The 20,925-nt window shown below is 42.9% G+C and overlaps 1 protein-coding gene across 3 annotated transcripts in view; it reads left to right on the forward strand.

The window, feature by feature from the left end:
- The window catches only part of SCAI (suppressor of cancer cell invasion), a 247,948-nt gene that overhangs the window by 174,932 nt on the left and 52,091 nt on the right, over positions 1-20,925 (forward strand). For all 3 annotated transcript variants that reach the window (XM_033962135.1, XM_033962134.1, XM_033962136.1), the window contains exon 8: positions 9,246-9,398. In XM_033962135.1, the coding sequence (XP_033818026.1) occupies positions 9,246-9,398 (153 nt within the window). The remainder of the gene's footprint in view (positions 1-9,245; positions 9,399-20,925) is intronic.

The raw sequence follows: 20,925 nt of genomic DNA on the forward strand, positions 1-20,925 counted from the left end.
TCAGAATCCTAACAGCGGTGGAGTGGTGGGACCGAGGCTTTTACATTTAATCAACTATTACTCTATGGAAAAAATTTTGGTATCTAGTCCCATTTCTTACCATTAAATCATAACAGTATATGGACGGATATTAAGGTTGGAATAATACAACTAACAAAGCCATTATTCAAGTGATTTAAATGTTGGCATTTAGGTATGCAACTTGTGGTATTCTGTAAATCTGGCACCTAAGCATGTGACCTGTCCTGCTCCATCCACTTGAATGGCCACTTTGCAGGTTCGTGCTGAAGCACTTGGACAATAATATATAGAATAGTGCCTAAGTATAGTTAGGTGTCTAACTTCCATTTGAGTGCCAAAATTGTGTGCCTCATTGGCAACTTATGGTACATTATATAAAATTAGGGGGAGGGTGCACAGAGAGGCCTCTGTTTTCTGCCAGCTGATGTACTGGAAAGACATAAGTGCAAATGCAGTGTGAGTGATGCCTATAGACATTATCAGACCTAGACAAAACTTTTTTTCAATAGCTGATAAAGGGAAAAACCCATTATAGTTTTCCACAGTTTTATTCTACCTCTTGCATTTTCTTCTCAGTATTTTATTTCTGGACTCTACATCTTGGAAGAACCTTTTCCTTCTATCTCCTTTGGCTTGAGTGCAGAGTGCCCTGTGGCACATTACTGAGATGCAGCCACTCTCAGTGAGATGACGCAAGCGAAAATCCTGCCCAAGATGTAGTGCTGACACTGCACATTGTGCCTTAGAAGTAATGCATCAGGCTTGGGAAATGAGCCGTGACTATGCTGAGGCTTCAAACCTTTTTGGGCAGCCTTTATGTGTGAGAAGAGACGTATCTCTCTTCCTGTCTTGTGGCAGGATTTCAGACCTGGCAAGCAACTTGACCAAAGGAGGCTGTGATACGACATGCAGCCTTTAGTATTTATTTATTTAAAAATGTATATACCGCATAACTGTGCAGTTTACAAAATTACATGCATACATATTTAAGAAATGCTAAACATGTTTCAACAAGACAAACACAAGAAGACATTAACTAATGGTATCATTATTAAAATCTTCTTTTAAATTCATCCTACAGGATGGAAACATAAGATCCCATAAAATCATTTACAGGACAGGAAAGCATTAACAGAGAATAGCATTAGCACAGGAAGGCATTAACAAATAATTCCCCCTGTTCAATACTTGCTTAGAGCTGACCAATGTTTTGTCCCATATTGATGTTGCCTGAATGCCATTTTCTGTCAACTTTTTTGTTTTAACAGTTTATCCAGGGCTGTTCTGAGGGCTATTTAAGAACTGTATCTGTACAGTGTACAAAGGAGACAGGTGCCAAAATTGCTCCCCTCCCATTATCTCTTCTTGGCTGCAGGGCAGAGGTGCCAGGGAGTGTCTCACACAGGGCACGATTCCAGCTTGGTATGGTTCTGCTATAAACCTCTTGCCATTACCATGGGTATAAACCTGGGCAAATAGTTTTAGGCTTGATCTAATTTTATAAGAACTATGGTGGGCCATTTAAACTTCCAGAGTTCCACTGTCCCTCTCCCCCTCCCTCAGCCTTTAAGACAAGGGTAGGCAATTCCAGTCCTCGAGAGCCGGAGCCAGGTCAGGTTTTCAGGATATCCACAATAAATATGCATGAGATAGATTTGCATCTCAAGGAGGCAGTGCATGCAAATCCATCTCATACATAGTCATTGTGGATATCCTGAAAACCTGACCTGGCTCCGGCTCTCGAGGACTGGAATTGCCTACCCCTGCTTTAAGACATTCAAAGTTCCATATTCCCACTCATTTCTAGCCAGAAGAATATGAAGTATTTGCCCTCAATCTACAGCTAAAGAATTGGAAAAGGCTGAGTCAAGTCACCATGGTCACAGCAGCAGCAACAGAAATAAGGTTTTATATATTGCATGGAGCTTAGTCCTGTGGCGGGCTTCCAAAAATCTGGCCAATCTTATGCATTTTTGGAGGAGGTCTGGCCAGCCAGCCATGTCATTGGAGGGGAACGAGACTCCTTTGACCATTTGAGCCACCAGACTTCATTTGGATCTTGGCCAAGAAACATATACAGTGATCCAGCATGTAAAATGGCTGCCTTTGATTCACACAGTTAAATGATGCCTCAGTTCTTTTGTAGTTAATGGTTCAAGGAAGGATTTTAAAATATATATATATATATATATATGTTCTGGCCTCAGATTGATGTGCAGTTTAAGATACTGCACAGTAGTATTTTGCTATTCACTGCCTCAGGCTGCCAAAAGTGAAGGTACAGTGTCTCCTCCCAGTAAAGCTTCATCTTCTATATTACTGTTAACGTAATCTGCAAAGCATTACATATGAGCATAAATAGCATTGCTCTCATTATCCATTAATAGTTTATTTACCAGACTAAAATATACCCTACCTTCTAAATGGCAGTCGTTAAATTTATCAAATCTAAATTATTAAAACCAAGATGAAAGCATTTGCTAGAAGTAACTTTGTGGACTTTAGACGTTTTGGTTCCCAAAAGGGTTGTTATAGAAATCCCGATGTTAATTGATATGTTTCCAGTTTTAATATGCTTGAGCTCAGAGTTGTGGGTCAAACAAAAAGAAAGTGATACAAGACCTAAAGTCAGCTTTGTTAGTATAGTTTTGAAATGTGACCTCTTTTGCCGGAGAATTTAATTTCCTGTAGATTCTGGAAGAAACCTTTACATTTCACAAAGTATTCGACAAAATGGAGCAGGGAAAGCAGTTATTTACAATGTCCCATGTGACACGGACAAGAGGACATAGACTGAAGCTGAGGGGGGACAGGTCCAGGACGAATATCAGGAAGTTCTGTTTCACGCAGCGAGTGGTGGACACCTGGAATGCTCTCTAAGAGGAAGTAATTGCAGAATCCATCGTTCTAGGATTTAAGGGTAAACTAGATGCACATCTCCTTAAGAATGGCATTGAGTGATACAGGTAAGGGTAAATTAGATGCACATCTCCCTTGAGAAGCATACAGTGATATGGGGACTAAAACTATGCCAGGGTATACCTGGCGGGGCCTCCGCGTGTGAGGATCACCGGACTTGATGGACCCAGAGTCTGATCCGGAGATGGCAATTCTTATGTTCTTATGTAAGTACTGCAAGATAAATAAAATACGGACTGGGGGTTTGATTGAAAATACCAAATTTTAAGAACTAGGCAAGCTAAGATGCTACTGTTTTACTCCCTGAATTTGTGGCTTGAACTCATTTTTTTTGTGCATGAATTTTTCCCCTTTTGAAGGGGCATTAGGCATTGTAAAGCGCCTCTGTAGCCACGATTCATGTGAAAGGTAGGTGCCGTAAATGTAGGCCTTTAGAACCCTGGACTACATTTCTGTTGAACAAGAATGTGCGCTGGTAGGGCTAGTCTCAGTTAGGGTGCTGGTCTTAGACCAGAGGGCCGCCGCGTGAGTGGACTGCTGGGCATGACGGACCACTGGTCTGACTCAGCAGTGGCAATTCTTATGTTCTTATGTACCTTTCATAAAGCCATGATTCTAGAAACAGCACTGTTGTGTATTTGACATGTGATCAGGGACTGTTTTTTAGGCCTAAAGAGTAGCTGATTTTGCAGTAATTTTGCAATCACTGCATGCTAAATTGCATGTCAGTGGTACGGGGCATAACTAGGTGGGGCATGGGTGTAGGAGTATAGAGAGTGTAGTGCAGTTAACAAGATGTAGTAACTGCACACTGATTGACTAATGCACTGTTTACATTGGACCACTTACTACCTCCTTAATAGGATGCGCTAAGTATTTCTACACTAATGCACACATTGTGTGCTAATGCCAATGTTAATGTAGGATCTGTATAGGAAAATGCAGTCCATCCTGCCCCCTAATAACTGCCATGTTAGTTCTGCAGCTACTGTGCATTAATTTCCTGTATTAGGTTGTGGTAACTGTAAAATCTGATGTACTTTAATCTTTAACCATTTTTGTAAATAAAATGCTGATGTAAGCACATAAATGGGCTCTTACAAAATTAGTGCTTAAAAGAGATATAATAATGATGAGTAATCGGAGGCTAATCCATTGAACTTAGGATAACGGGAACAATTTTTAATTTATAAGGTGAACCCTCAGTGTGAGGTTGTGAGCTCAGAAGAGCAACTTCCCTTAGGAAACCATTCTATTGTTCAGAATTAGAGAATGACACGGGGAAAAAATCTGTCCCCGTCACCGCTCCGTCCCCGGCCCACCATCCTCTGCACCGCCCCATCACTGCCGTTCCCTTCACCGCCCCGTCACCGCCACTGCCATCCCATTCACCGCCCCGTCACCGTCCCCGCTGCATCCATATAAGCCTTAGTACTGTAATATTTACCTTATTCCTTTCTTATAAATCAAAGTTCCTGCTGCTGAACTAGAGAAAGAGATGTTCAGCTGGCAGGGCTTTGTTTATAAATTTTTATCAACACAACTAATATACTATTTTATCCTAAAGCAAAAAATAAATAAATAGAATTTTTTTTCTACCTTTGTTGTCTGGTTTCTGCTTTCCACATCTTCTCATTCAATTCCTTCCATCCACTGTGTGTCTTCTCTCTGCGTCTTCCATTTGCTGTTACTGTGCCTCTCCCTTCACCCCCCCCCCAATTGGTCTAGCACCCATCTTCTTCCCTCCGCTCCCTCATAGTCTGGCATCTGTCTTCTTCCCATTCTGTCTTCCACATTTCCCTTCAGGGTCTGTTCCTCTCCACCCTCCTTCAATGTCTGTCCTATTCCTTTCCACCATCACCCTTCCCTCCCTCCTTTACCATCTGTTCCTTTATACCACCCTTCAGCTCCTCTCGCGTGGCCTATCTATCTACCTTCCTCCCTCTTATTTTCATGGCACGTTACAATGTAATTTGTGCAAGCCACTGGAGCCTGCAAGCTCGGTCCCTGTCCCATCCCCACAAACCATCTCGCTTCTGTGCTCCTATTTTCCCCATTTCTAATATCTCCCCTATGTATCTGCCATTGCCCCCCCCCTGTGTCCATATACCATCCCCATGGCATGTCCCCTTTATGTCTCTGTCCCTATGCCCCATGCACATAATTTCCCCTCTTTCTGTTACCTTCCTGTGTCCAGATTTCCCCTATCTTCCTCTTCCATACCAGTGTGTCTCTTCTTTTCAACCCCATCTAGCTTTTTTCCCTCTTTCTTCCTCCCCCCCCCTGCTTCTAGCATCTGGCTCACCTGCCTGTCCTTCCCTTTCTTTCCTGCTGTGGGTTTTTCTTTCCATCTTCATCCCCTTGGCCCAGAATCCTTTTCCCTTTCACTCCCTCCTTCCAGTTTGAGCCGGGAACACGGGCGATCGCATGGTCCCCGCAGCCCCCACCCGCCTGCCTAATCGATCCTAGTGTTTAGCCAGCTCTCTCCCTTCTCCTCACCTTAGTTTGCAGGCTTTCTTTTTCGGCGACCTGCATGCTTTCCCAAAGAGCTGCGCACGCGCAGCTGCTCAGTGTTCAATCTTCTGCTCTGCTGCAACTTCCTGTTTCCGGTTGCGTCAGAGCATAAGATCAAAACTGAGCAGCAGCGGGTGCGTGGCTCTTTGATAGCGTGCGGGTCGCCAAAAAAGAAAGCCTGCAAACTAAGGCGAGGAGAAGGGAGAGAGCTGGCTAATCACTAGGATCGATTGGGCAGGCGGGTGTGGGCTGCGGAGACCGCGCGATCCTTCATGCCTCACTGCGGGGACAAGACCATTCACCGCTCCACGGGGCGGTGAATGGCCTTGTCCCCGTCCCCGCAGCGACTGCTAGTTTTCGTTCCCCGTTTTGGCGGATTACCCGCGGCTAAACGCGGTGGCCGCGGGTAAACCGCCACCGTGTCATTCTCTATTCAGAATCTCAACCATCATAGAAGTCATACCAAAATTTCAGTCACACACCATCATCGGGTTCACCCTAGTGTGCGTGAATGCATTCACTGCTACTGCTGCTGCTGCTTTGAGCCGGAGGAAACAAATCCATTCAAATTGATTCACCAAAGTTAAAAGGAATTTGAACCTGGATCTCTTAGTCCACTACTAGCCTGCTCTTCTGCTCTGCATGAATGTCTGTGTGGCCATTTTTCTTTCTAAGAATGGTGCCAGACAGATGTCCTTGTACCTGCTTTTTTGTTCATAATTTGAACATTCCAGATCTTAAAATGGCTGTTCACACTGGACGTCCTCAGGACACAGACGTCCATCTCATGCATTTTCCAACAGGATATCCTGATATATTAACTGTTGGAAAACACATGTGAGGTGGACATCTGTTTCGGATGTTATGAGCTGGACATTTCTATTCTAGCTTGGATGTCCTTCTGCTCCTCTTGAGCTACAAAGTATTAGCTCACATATTTATTTATTTTTATGTTGATGTCTTGTTGTTGTGTTGCTTATGATACTGTTTTATTTTGTTATTTGTACAGTATGGGGGTCATCAAACTTAAACATGTCTAAAAACCTGCCCAAGTCGGCACTTGGTTGTCCTAAAAGACAGGTTATCCAAGTGCCGATAATTGAAACAGCTTTTTGGACGTATCCAAGGACTTTTTAGGCCTCTGAATTTCACTATGCGCCCAGAACTGAAAGGGGCGTTTCTAGAGGAGTGGTTAGGGCAGGATGCGGGCCGACCTAGACTTAGTCGTCCTGCAGGGATAATTGAATGTTTGACGAGACTTCCTAGGTAAAACTTATATGTTGTTAGATGATGTAAAAGCAGGTATAAGTGCTAAAACGGTATCGAAAGTGCCCAGATAACCACTGCAGGAACAAAGTAAAGACCCCCATGTTCACTGACCCCATTGCACCCCTATGAAGTTCAAATTAAAAACATATATATCTGCCTCTGAAATATTAGCACCTGCTATAGGAAAGCTTAGTAGAGCTACTTAGAAGTGGCTCTAATACTGGGGGGGGTGTGGGCGAGTGAACCATAGAGAGGAAGACCCAGGCCCATAAGCCACTCTAACCACTACATTCATGGTGGAAAATGTGAGCCCACCAAACCCCGCAAAACTCTACTGTACTGCCGTATAGGTGCCACTTGCAGCCATAAGGGCTATTGGGGTTATAGACAGGTGGGTATAGTGGGTTTAGGGGGGCTTACCATATCCAATAAGGGAGTTCTGGTGAGGTGTTTATGCGGCACCCTTTTTTGTGAAGTTCACAGCAGTGCCCTATAAGGTGCCTCTCTGCTCTATTGCCATGTCTGGGTGGCCAGTCCCTCACAATACTGGCCCCTCCCATGTCCAAAAGGTTTTGTTCTGGGTGTTTGGGACTTGGATGAATTTTGGGTCAAGAATGTGGTATAAAGCGTAGTGGCAGTCTGGACGATCAAACGTCTGGACATACAGAGAGATAATTTTCTCAAAAAGATATTTTATACATACTTTTCGAGAATGGACATTTTGCCGCTGTAAGCATTTTGCGGAAAAATTTTCAAACCTAGACAAAGCTTTTGTGCAGCATTGGATCTGATTCTGAGAGTTTATTTTGCAAAAGCACATAGGTATCTACTTTGCCTTTATAAAATGGTTATAAAATGGTTATAAAGTAGACTGCTTTTTAGATCTCTCACATAGGTGCCTTATGTTAAAATTAAGCTCGGGGGCAATTCTGTAACAGGGTACTTCCTTTTATGTGTCCCAGTGCCACATGATAAGAGCTTAATCTATAATGAAATCTAGGTAACTGGATTCCTTTATAGAATACTGTCATAACCTGGTATTGGCACAGCTACATGATATGTGCTTCATAGTTATAGAACTAATGTCTCTACTATCTCATCAACCTTTATGCAATTAGTTAGGGCTTCAGACATGCCATTTTTGTAAGCCCGTTTTTTCCGGCAATACAAAACAATCTTGGTGGCTATGGCTGTGGCTTCTTCATTCGCCCATTCAAAAAAAATTTTATCTTTTAAAACGTTTTTATTTTTTCTTATTTTAATTTCTTTTCTTATATAAAGTGCATAGTGCTCTCATAAATATTTGCAATGAAAATTTGTTAGATCAGAAAATTCGGATATTGGGATGGTCTGTTTGAACGGAAAAAGGGGGACATAATCTTGATAAAGCCTTACGGCGAAACATGTCGATGTGACAAGCCCCTACCCGATCCTATTAAGGAAACAACATATGCTTAAGATAAGTTAAAACTCTTATTACAAATTTTCATTGCAAATATTTATGAGAGCACTATGCACTTTATATAAGAAAAGAAATTAAAATAAGAAAAAATAAAAACGTTTTAAAAGATAAAAATTTTTTTGAATGGGCGAATGAAGAAGCCACAGCCATAGCCACCAAGATTGTTTTGTATCGCCGGAAAAAACGGGCGAACAAAAATGGCATGTCTGAAGCCCTAACTAATTGCATAAAGGTTGATGAGATAGTAGAGACATTAGTTCTATAACTATGAAGCACATATCATGTCCTTTGATATTGAATATAAAGTATGGACCAATGTTGAAGAAGGGACTGGGACATTTACTTATCATAGTTATAGAAGTCATAAACCTGGTGTAACTACAGGCCCTAAATGTAGCAAGGTGGTAGAGCTGCTGCCTCTGTACCCAGAGGTTGTGAGATCAAATCCCTGTGCTGCAACTTGTGACCACGGGTAAGTCACTCAATCTTCCAGTGCCCACCGCTTTGAATGTCAGCTTTGAATGCCAAAGTCACAAAAAGGCAGTATACAAGTTCACATTCCCTACCTATGCTCCACCCTTGTGAATGGCCAACTTGCTTTCATGTACTGTACCATTTATATGCACACTTGCACACCCAAGTGGCAGCAGGGAGACTAAATGTACATTTAACCTGCAAAAGTGACGTTATTCTGTATAGTTACAAGCTCAAGTGGCAAATAAAAGCGGGTGCCCAGTTATAGAATTGCCCTTCACATGTTCAGAAGAATGATTTTTAGTTTATGAATTAATCCAGTAAGCCTCCAAATTACAGAGAAGTTGAACCTCCACAACGCAGATTCCTTTCAGCTGCAGAAGGAGCGATTCACTGGAAGCATTTAAAAAGGCTAACTAATCTATTTTTCCATTATGGAAATATTGTCCAGGTCTTTTACCTGTGGAAGCTCTGAGAATATTGCCTGGAAATTACAGAACTCCATAACATACTGTCCCCACTTCTCCTTGCTGATGTCTGGAGACTGTTCACCCTGGAAATGTTCATGTTTTGTCTGTATTTGCAGGCAGACCCTGTAATGGTGCTCAACGATGACAACACCATTGCTATCATTTCAAACCGGTTGGCAGAAGGAGGGGGCCCCCTGCTGGAGCAGGGAATGATCGTTGGACAGCTGATTTTAGCAGACGCTCTAATTATCGGCAACTGCAATAATCAGGTACTTCAAATCTTCATCTCAGCTTAAGTGCTGTAAGTGTTTCTTTTAGCACTGATACTAAAGCATCACTTCACCACCTTTACTGTGAACTATCATAACAGATCAAAAGAAAGAGGTTGTACCTGGTCTGTAAGTAAAACCAATTTGAAAAAGTGTATTTCTCATAATGCCTGCCCCAGCAAACTGAGGTAAGACCTGTAGAGAGATGCCCAGGACATGTTGGTGCATTATGTTTAATCTGAGAAAATTCATTATTAAATGGCTTTTTTGTTTGTTAGCTAGTAATCATATTAAGAACATAAGAAGTTGCCTCCGCTGAGGCAGACCATAGGTCCATCCTGCTCAGCGGTCCGCTCCCGCGGCGGCCCATCAGGCCCATTGCCTGAGCAATGGTCTATACCTATCTATACCCCCCAATCCCTTTTTCTTCTAGGAATCTATCCAAACCTTCTTTGAAACCATTTAATGTTTTCTTGTCTACAACAGCCTCTGGAAGCGCGTTCCATGTGTCCACCACCCTCTGAGTGAAAAAGAACTTCCTAGCGTTTGTTCTAAACCTGTCCCCTTTCAATTTCTCCCAATGCCCCCTTGTGCTTGTGGTGCCCCTTAATTTGAAAAATCTGTCCCTGTCTACTTTTTCTATGCCCTTCAGGATCTTAAAGGTTTCTATCATGTCTCCTCTAAGTCTTCGCTTTTCCAGGGAGAAAAGTCCCAACTGCTTCAATCTGTCGGTATATGGGAGATTTTCCATTTCCTTTATCAGTTTGGTTGCTCTTCTTTGTACTCCCTCAAGTACCGCCATGTCTTTCTTGAGGTACGGCGACCAGTACTGGACACAGTACTCCAGATGTGGCCGTACCATTGCACGATACAGTGGCATGATGACTTCCTTCGTCCTGGTCGTAATACCCTTCTTAATGATACCCAGCATTCTGTTTGCTTTCCTAGAGGCTGTGGCGCATTGCGCCGATGCCTTCAGTGTTGCGTCTACCATCACTCCCAGGTCTCTCTCCAGGTTACTAACCCCTAGTGGTGTTCCCCCCCACTTAAGTAGAAGAGAGATTCAGGAGTTACCATTTCAGGTTATCTAAAGGCTGACAGTCAGTGGAATGACAGCAGAGGAAATTAACAATGTGTTCAGGCTTCTCCAGCAGGTAGGAGAAGGTGATATTACCTCTTATAGGTGTCTAGTGAGATCCCAGTTGTGTACTGTGTTCATTTCTGGAAGCTTCTTCTATAGGCATTGTGAGGCCAGCAGCAGATAAGACAAAGGATCCTGGATCCAGGGCCTGCAGCACAAAACCTACAAAGAGATTTTTAATAACTCCAAATATACTGTACTTGCTTGAGGAAAGAGGTGGGAGAATATGATAGAAACACGTTAATATTTTATTGGCTTTAATAAGATGCCCACAGAAAAGGGGATATTTAGGCATGCAAAAGGCACAAGTATCTACTGTCATCTCTGAGGATAACAGGGGGTAATCTAAGGGTGGAGGTTGTGTAAAAAACAGCCTCCCAGTTGAAGAAATGGAAACACAGGCCCAGATGTAGTAAAGAGAATTGGTAAGACCGTGTGGGTCTGCTCTGATCTGACTTTTGGATGATTCAAAAAGAGCTATTCATGCACTAAAAAGTTTGTATGTAAATGATTCACGCAGCGGTTCATCGTAATTCCCGACTCTCCTGTCCGATTAATTATGTTTTATTAACATTTGATATACCGCTTAAGCATATTACAGATCTAAGCAGTTTACAATAAAATACAGGTACTTAGAACTTCCCTATCTGTCCCGAAGGCTCACAATCTAGCTAAAGTACTTGAGTAAACAATTGTTAAAATAGAAAAGATATAACAAAATTCCAAGAATTGTGAGGGAAAGGTACAATTCAAATAATAAAAAAAAAGAAAAAGATAAAAAAAATTAAATTAAAATATACAAATAAGTTTAAGAGATTGGACATTGAACAAAATAAATACCAATCTGGAAGTCCAATCATCAATCCGGTCCAATAGAGCTCCACATCTGCAAGGAAGGATCGACACAGAAGCGATGGTAGGCTGTGGGGCCATCCCTGCCAGAGGTGAAGGAATCAACGGCTGTAATCTGGGTCCAAGAGCAGAAGGCAAAGAAACCAGGAAGAAGAGGCAGGCCACGAAAGGTCATCCGACGCTGCACACCATCCAGGCAGGCCCCATCAATGCAAGCCAACAACACAGCCTCCGTCAACTGTCCTTGGTCCAGGCCTGCCAGAAAAGTGGTGCACAACAATCTCCGCCGCCGGAAGGAAGGAGCCAACAGTGCAGCCATCAAGTACAACGCAGTCCCACCAGCACGAAAGGGTTACTGCGGTCTCCAAGAACCACTCCAACTCAGTGCCCGATGCAAGCAGCGGCATCCACAGCACAGCCAACAAGCAGAAAACGAGAAGAGAGAGCGGAGGGCAGAACTGGGCCCAAACACCGGAACCACTCCACTCAAAGTCACAACCTCTGCATCCAAAAGAGAGAAAAGAAGAGCTGTAATCCTGCAACGATCCTCAGCCGTCACCAAACGCAGGTAGGAAAGGCCTCAGCTAAAGATTAACAGTTCAAGGCCTTTAGGCACTATAACGGTCAAACTGCTGCATTCAAAGATGGTAGTGATTTTCTGACTAAACCCAGGGTAAAATTAAAAGTAATATAAACAGAACATAAAACTATAAATAAATAAATAACACACATGCGCAGAGCCGGCAGGTGAAGCCCGAACAGGAGAGAGGCAGGGGAAAGCCTCCTGCCACTCAACTCTTTGGGGCAGGAAATCTTTTAATGGGCACAGATGCTGTGCATGTTACACACGCACAATATCTGTCCCATTAAAAATAAAGAAGAAAAAAAAGCCCCCAACCCTGCCGATGACTGCCCTCCCAAAACAGCAACAACGAACGCAGCACCAGGAATCCCCCACCATCGTGCTAGCGAAAATCAGCAGGAGGGATGCCCATTCCCTCTTGCCAAGCCACCCACCCCCATGCTGATCACCTCCCCCCATGGCAGTAAAATGGCAGGGGGAATGCCCACTCCCTTCTGCCACCGGATGCTCCCCCGAATCCCCCCATACCTTTTTTTGAAGAAGGAAGCTGGAGGGAAGCATGATCTCTCCACCTTCAAGGCCCGCCGATCCAAAATGGCGGGCCTTTCATAGATATACAACTGAAAAGTTTCTGGAATACAATCGTAATAGCTAATAAATACTTGTCAAACACGTATTGTAGATAATAGTTAATAGCAGGGAATCATTCAGGCCACATAAACATGCATTGCTGACATAACACAAACTGTATGAAAAATCATAATATAACGGAGAAAAATAAACCTCAATTGTGGAAGGCTGGAACTACACAAGTGCCCAAACCTATGCACATCATCACGGGTTTATAAAAAAACTCCGTATACATGTAAATAAATGAATCACTTCCATTCATACAGAATCAATTTTCTTCAAAAACCTTTTTGTAGTGACAGCAGTGTGCACAAAATTCAATGCATTATTCAAATCCAAAAAGGAGTGACCAGAATCCCAAACTTAACTAAATTATTAGCGAGGGCTACAGCTCAATTTATATGAGCCGGTGTTTAGCCTATCACGCATCACGTTTTGTGATGACGTCATGTCGCCCGGTTCGTTTGTCTTTTTATTCGAGCCGGGCGCGTCTCACAGTCCCAGCACCATTTTGAGAGGAGCCGGCTTCACTACTGTTTGGTTGTAAGAAGCGGGGAGAGATTTGGATACTGCATGGATCCCCTGAAGTAGCCTTTCCAGGCGAAACAGAAAGTCTTTTCTGTCGGGACTAGGAGTTTAAAGCCTCTTTTGAAGTTCTACGCCTTCAGATGAGTGTATTTTCTCTATGATTGTGACTTTTTGCTCCACGCCTCCACAACCGCTTACATAAGTGAAATTGAGCTGTAGCCCTCGCTAATAATTTAGTTAAGTTTGGGATTCTGGTCACTCCTTTTTGGATTTGAATAATGCATTGAATTTTGTGCACACTGCTGTCACTACAAAAAGGTTTTTGAAGAAAATTGATTCTGTATGAATGGAAGTGATTTATTTATTTATTTATTTACATGTATACGGAGTTTTTTTATAAACCCGTGATGATGTGCATAGGTTTGGGCACTTGTGTAGTCCCAGCCTTCCACAATTGAGGTTCATTTTTCTCCGTTATATTATGATTTTTCATACAGTTTGTGTTATGTCAGCAATGCGTGTTTATGTGGCCTGAATGATTCCCTGCTATTAACTATTATCTACAATACGTGTTTGACAAGTATTTATGGGCCTTTCATAGAAACATAGAAACATAGAAATTGACGGCAGATAAGGGCCAAGGCCCATCCAGTCTGCCCACCCTAATGACCCCCCCCTGCCTTTACTTTGCGAATAGACCCCACGTGTGGATCCCATTTGGCCTTAAAATCAGGCACGCTGCTGGCCTCAATCACCTGAAGTGGAAGACCATTCCAGCGATCAACCACCCTTTCAGCGAAAAAGAATTTCCTGGTGTCACCACGCAGTTTCCCGCCTCTGATTTTCCACGGATGTCCTCTTGTTGCCGTGGGACCCTTGAAAAAGAAGATATCCTCCTCTGCATTGATGCGGCCCATGAGATACTTGAACGTCTCGATCATATCTCCCCTCTCTCTGCGCTCCTCGAGCGAGTATAGCTGTAATTTATCTAACCGTTCTTCATACGGGAGATCCTTCAGTCCCGAGACCATCCAGGTGGCCATTCTCTGGACCGATTCCAGCCTCAGCACATCTTTACGGTAATGCGGCCTCCAGAATTGCACACAGTATTCCAGGTGCGGTCTCACCATGGATCTATACAAAGGCATAATGACTTCAGGCTTACGGCTGACGAAACCCCTGCGTATGCAACCTATGATTTGTCTTGCCTTGGAAGAAGCTTGCTCCACTTGATTGGCAGCCTTCATGTCCTCACTGACGATCACCCCTAAGTCCCGTTCTGCTACCGTTCTTGTTAGGATTTTGGGTACCCAGGTGCATAACTTTGCATTTTTTGGCATTGAAGCTGAGCTACCATGTCTTAGACCAGTTCTCTAGTAAGAGTAGATCGTGCATCATATTGTCGGGCATTGAATTTTTATCTATTGTGCTTTTGCCCACTACATTGCTTAGTTTGGCGTCATCGGCAAATAATGTTATCTTACCTCGGAGCCCTTCTGCCAAGTCCCTTATAAAGATATTGAACAGTATCGGGCCCAAGACAGAGCCCTGGGGCACTCCGCTGATCACCTCTGTCATTTCAGAGGGGGTGCCGTTCACCATTACCCTTTGAGCCCTACCTCCAAGCCAGTTCCCAACCCACTTCGTCAATGTGTCGCCCAATCCTTCTCATATGATGCACAGGGCCTGATTGGCTCACACACCTAATGCCCCACCCCTTAGGAGGGACCTTAGGCATCTGAGCCAATCACGGCCTCGAGCTCCTCCCTCTGTATCCCATGTGATGCATGGGGAGAGGCCTAAGGCCCTGATTGGCTCAGAAGCCTTAGGCCTCTCCCCATGCATCATATGGGAGAAGCCTGAAGCCCTTGGGAGGGGCCTTAGGCATCTGAGCAGGGCCTTAGGCCTCTCCCTATGCATCTCATGATGCACCGAGGAGGGAAGGCCTGCCATTTTGGATTGGCAGACCATGAAGATGAAGGAACCGTGCTTCCCTTCTGCTTGGTACCAGTGGGGGTTCGAGAGAGCATCCAGCAGCAGGAGAGAATGAGTATCCCTCTAGCCTTTTTTTAGGGGGGGGAAGTGGGAGGGTAGAGGTTGGTTTGGGGATAGGAGCACCTGGCGCTGGCAAGAGGGAGTGGGCATACCTCCTGCTGTTTTGCTGATGTGGAGTGAGGTGGTCGGCATGGCAAGTGGAAGTGGGCATCTCTTTTGCCATTTTTTCTCGTGCAGGAGGGAGTTGGCATCTCTCCAGCCATTTTTGCTGCCATGGGTAAGAGGTCGGTTCCTGGTGCCAGTGCCAGTTCATCGGTGGGTGGGTGGGGTGCTTTTTTTCTTTTTTTTAATGGGGCAGTTATTGTGCATGTGTAACATGCATAGCATCTGTGACCATTAAAAAAAGGGCTAAACTATGGTTAGATAGGTAAGCGACTGATCTTGACCAGTCGCTTTTTGTGCATCACTAAAGTGATCACTTTTTTTTGTGCATTGGGAAGCCAGTTAAAGCCTCAATCGCTCTACTAGTTTACATGGCATTTCAATATTAATGAGCTTATTTGCATGGTCAGATTGGAGAATGAGCGATCGTGCAGAAAAACATGGGATGAGCCGTTTTCTTACATTGGGTCAGCAAATGCAATTGTTGCTAAAGATGTCAAAACAGGTTTAACGATGATTGCTGACTTTAGTGCATTTGGGCCAAGGAGAGTATCAGAATTTATGAAAGCATGAGACAAGCTGAGCTGAGCAGTTGGTATGGATGGGCAAACTGGACAGACCATTAATAAGTCAGAGCCACTTTGGATCCAAATCAGTTGAAGGAAGGTCTCCAAATATCTTCCCATGCAGAGTCACAATACTATTGATCAACATGTATCAATGATATCCATTCCCACTTTCAATCTTTCTATTGGGCATATCCTCAAGGAAATTAACATTTCCAAATTATTCTCTTTGTTTATTGTTTATTATAAAATATCTTGATCTTCAACGTCTGGCTCTTCCCCCATCTACTTCCCCTTTTCTGTCACGAGCTTGGTTAGAGATGCTTATAGTAGCAGAAAAAAACAAACCAAAGCAGAAAGATGATGGGAGTCGCCCTAGAAGTCTCCAGGGACCACCATTGGCCTCTGGACCTTGCATTGAACAACCGTTTATGCTCTCTATCTTCTGTTATGTTCTGTTAAGTTTTGCTTGATTTGTATTTGACTATTAAGTGTTAATTGTAAAGCAGAATTCTTGCTATGACACCTTCATGACCTCTTACAGGATATCTCCCAGACTTAAAAGACACTCCAAGTCCTGCTTTTGTTTTGTTTATTTTTCAAATATTTTTATTCATTTTAAAGCTAACAATAGGTGCAATATATTATACAAACAGTTTACACTTTAAACAGCACTTAAATTCAATCAAATTATATTTCATAACAAATACATGACCCTTCCCACCCTTTTTATACACACAAAATTGCAATCAACAAGAAAATAAATTAAAGGTATTTCCCCACCCTGGATGTGTATAATCAAAGAGCTAAATCCAAAAATCACTCCTTACAGAATTTTGTTAATGGTTCCCAAATATCCTTAAATTTCCTGTAATGTCCCCGCTGTATGGCAATCATACGTTCCATTTTTAAAATGTGGCATAAAGATTCCCACTAGAAATTATAATTTAATCGATCCCAGTTTTTCCAGTTCTTCAAAATAAGTTGTATGGCAACTCTTGTCATGATAAAGAGAAGTTTGTTATTATGGGAAGTTATTGAGCTTTTAGCCCTCATTAACGTGCCAGATAGCATGTATCATATGACAATGCCACTGGATTTTCCAGTATTCTATTTATTTGATCCCAAATGGATCACCAAAATTCAAGTATCAAGGGACAAAAAAAAAGCAGATGATCCATTATCCCTATACTGAGATGACAGTGCCATCATCTATTTGACCTAGAACTATGTACTTTTGTAACCTAACGGGTTCAAAAAGATCTATGTAACAAAAAAGCTATGTTTGTCTCATAGATGCTGACGCCGTACATCTCATCTTCCAAGTCCAAATTCGTGACCATTGTGCAGAAATCTGCTGCTTTATCTCAATACTCCCAATGTCTCTAAGACTAGTTTTTGGTTTCTTATTCATATAACCAGATATTAATTTATACCACTGAGCGGCCTGATGTCCTAGGAAATCCGTCTGGAAGCATAGGACCAGCAAGCTATACTGATTTTTTAGATTTCGCCAATCAGGGAACCCCTTCTGAATGGCTTGCTTCAACTGCAACCATTTATAAACTTGAGACTCCTGCTTATGTTTTTATGCTAAACTGTGTCATCGCCCCTCCCTCCCCCCCAAAAAGTGCAGTTTGTTATTTTTTTTAAAATTTAATTTTAGAAATACTTGAGAATACTGACATTGTGAACTTTGGTCTGGACAAACAGAGGGAATTCTTTTACAGGACATGATCAGAACTCTGCTTGAAAATTGTGCCTATATCATTCAGTTACAAATGCCCCACAGCCCCTCAACCATAAATGTTGAGCAGTAAGGAACCAGCACAAACCATGTTCATTTGGGTCTATTAGGTTTCCCTTCTGCAGCTTGTTAATTGTAATGTGGCGAGAACATGCCCCAGAATTTGCATGGTGCAGAATACTGTAGAAATGAATGAGCTTGTTTTCTGTGCTATCTTGGCAGTAACATAGCAGCAGCAGGAGAAAGCAATGTATGTTTTGAAACCCTGTGGGACAATCTTGCTGTTAGCAAAAGGAAGTAAATAACCACATTAGAAATACCGTTGTGGCAGCCAGTATGTAATGTCTTGCCATCTCGGTGCCTCAGCTAAACGTGCTGGGAACTTACTTCAAAATGAGGCTTAAAAATGTTGGTGCGGCACTGAAGAATCCTGAGCATCTAAAATATTGTATACTGGACAGACTGGGTGAGCTAAGGTGAGCTAAAAAGTCTTTATCTACTGACAGTCGCTATATTCAAAGGGGGTGGGGTGTTTGGTTTTCTTTTTTGCTGGTGTTTTTTGTTTATTTTTGACCTAGCAGGTTCTTCCTGCTCCATTGTACTTCCAGCATATTGGAAACATGGGCTCATGAGCCTTCATTCACAATAGAGAATGATTCGGGGGATGGGTACCCACAGTTAACTGTGCAACTTGGATGTGGACAGAGCTCATGGGGTTGGGGCGAGGACGGAGAAGGAGTCTGTGGGGATGGGGCAGGGATGAGGACAGAGCCTGCGGGGAGAGGGACAAAATTTATCCATGTGTTATTCTCTGCACAACTGCCTGAGAATTTTGTACCTGGAAAAGTAATAGTTGTAATAATATATCCCATATCAACATATTTTAGTCTGTTCGTTGCAGTGATCTTCTCCAGCTGAACACAAGCAGGGTTCTTTCTGGAATGTTACAATCATGGCACCTGAATCGGGCCACCAGCAGCCCTGGATTAACCATAAAGCAAAATAAGCCATGCTTAGTGCACCGAGGAAAGGAGGCACCACAGAGTTTTATCCTGTACCTATCATGCCCTTAACTCTTTCACTGCCCTCTGTACACACATGTTATCCAATACTGTATATATGATGTTTAATTTCATACAATAATGATATTCCTGTTACATCCACTCCGGAGTCTGTACAGTAGGTGTTCAGTCTGTACCAGTGAACCGGGTCTTGCAGAAAGCCACACATTGTTCTCTGCTCCTCCTACTTAGCAAAGGAATACAGAGCCTCTTACAGGTTTTTTTCTTTTCAAGCAAACCGTGCAAATGAACCTGTGCAGAAGTGTTTCTGATCTGTTTTGCTATTTTATTCTTTTTTTTACGTAAGTTTTTTCCAGTAGCTTTAGTGCCTTGAGACCCCTTATTCAGGGGTTCTCTGCCTAAGAAAGAAGCAGTTCCTGCAGAGCTGGATTGCAGCTTCACAGGGCAAGCTTCGGGTAGCCCTGTGAAGCCAGCCTGTGGGCAACCATCATAGCTCGGAGTCTGTCCCCCTGGGAGCCAACTTGCCTTCTGACCTTGCCAGAAGTTTAAGCACAGGCTGTATGTGTACCTTGGGGTATCTGGGCATAGGCTGCATTTTCCCACCCCCCGGTCGTGTCTCAAGGTTCCGAGGGGGTGGAGGTTTTGGTTGGGGCTTGTCCAACTGGCAGCCTGAAGATTGGAATGTTTGGAGTAAATTTGAGATCAAATGGAATTCTTTTTCATACCACAGAGAGGGAATTAATAAGTGTGTAAAGTCATGTGAACAACTGCATATCAGCACATCAAATTATCAGTAATATGGTCCTCAGTAATATACAGCTCAAAAGGGTTTTAATGGTGAGTTGTAAGCTTGAAAACCCAAAAGGGTAAATTAAGCATAATACATCCCTGGACCTAATTGTATGAAGTGCTGTAAATGAAGTCAACACAATGTGCTCCCAACCAAAAGTAGACTTTACACTGGGGTGTAGCGCAAATAAATAAAAAAATCAAGAGAAATCAATCAAAAAGGAGATCCTATCCCCAAGTGCAGTGAAAGCCCACAAAAGTGCAGGTCTAAACATCAGTATGCATGACAAAAGTTTCATAATGTGTCAAGTTTTCAAAATTATAATACAGTACTTATCTCCAGTAACGAGTGTCTGTGATGATAATAGTTGTTTTACTTCTGAAGTCCGTGTTAGGTTCTAAAGAGTGGACATGGCTGCTTGGTGTGATGCCAACTTTGGGGCCTCAGTTTTATGGGCAGGCTCTTCTGTCCTACCCTAGATCTTGCCATTGCTTTGGTATGTCACCTACTTTACAGACTCCAGAGTGGATGGAACAGAATAAAAGATTAGGTTCTTACCTTTGATAATCTTCATTCTGTAAATCCACGGAGATGTCTGTATGGCCCGCCCTCTGTCTATTCTGATTGTTTTCTATATCGCCTGCATTTTCTGCTTCAAATGTTTCGCTTTTCAGACAGCGGCATCTTCCAACCAGCAGACGGACCCTTTGGGGAATTATTCTACATCAGTAAGTACATATCTGAGCCACTAGCTAATTTTGAGTTCATGCTCGTTGCATATAGCAGGTTAGTTTTTATTGCTGTCATGTTCATGCCTGGTTTTTTTCATATTTTCTGTTTATTAATTGTTCTCTTATATATTTCAGAGCAGAACAGATTGATGTTTTTGAGAAAGTTCCCTGTGTCTCCTTCTATCTACAGCATATATGCTTTGTTCCAGTGCTGCTCATTTGCTTTTGGACTCAACTGTAGGGGGCTCTGCTAAGTAGGAGGAGAGTTTCTCTGCTAAGTAGGAGGAGCAGAAAACAATTTTGTGGCTTTCTGCAAGACCCGGATCGCAGGTACAGATTGAATACCTACTGTACAGACTCCTATGTGGATTTACTTATTGAGTCTTAATGCCTTGTTAGTTAACCAATGGAAGGGCCAAGAGGCACCATTGTTGAACTGTGCTTAGGGCATCAGTTGGTCTTTATCTGGCCCTGCCACAAGATGTTGCCCTTGCGTAATCATGTTCTTTTTTTTCTCTCCCCAACCCCCTGAGCTATGAATGCTTCCTACACAGAATTCCAAGATACAACAGTCAAGCTATGTAGCAAAAGGGCTGACTCAGAAGTTGAACTAGGAACCTATCTCATGGTAGTGCACAGATCTTGCCCATTTGAGCCATTGGACTGATCAGGTTCTTAAGTTTAAGAACACCAAACTGTTCAGGATACCGAATGTGGTGTACTAAAGGGAAAAAAGATATCCATCCATGCTTTTCTTCACATGGATGATTTCTCTCTTCT

The sequence above is a fragment of the Geotrypetes seraphini genome, chromosome 10 (genome assembly GCF_902459505.1).
Source record: "Geotrypetes seraphini chromosome 10, aGeoSer1.1, whole genome shotgun sequence".
Lineage (NCBI taxonomy): Eukaryota > Metazoa > Chordata > Amphibia > Gymnophiona > Dermophiidae > Geotrypetes > Geotrypetes seraphini.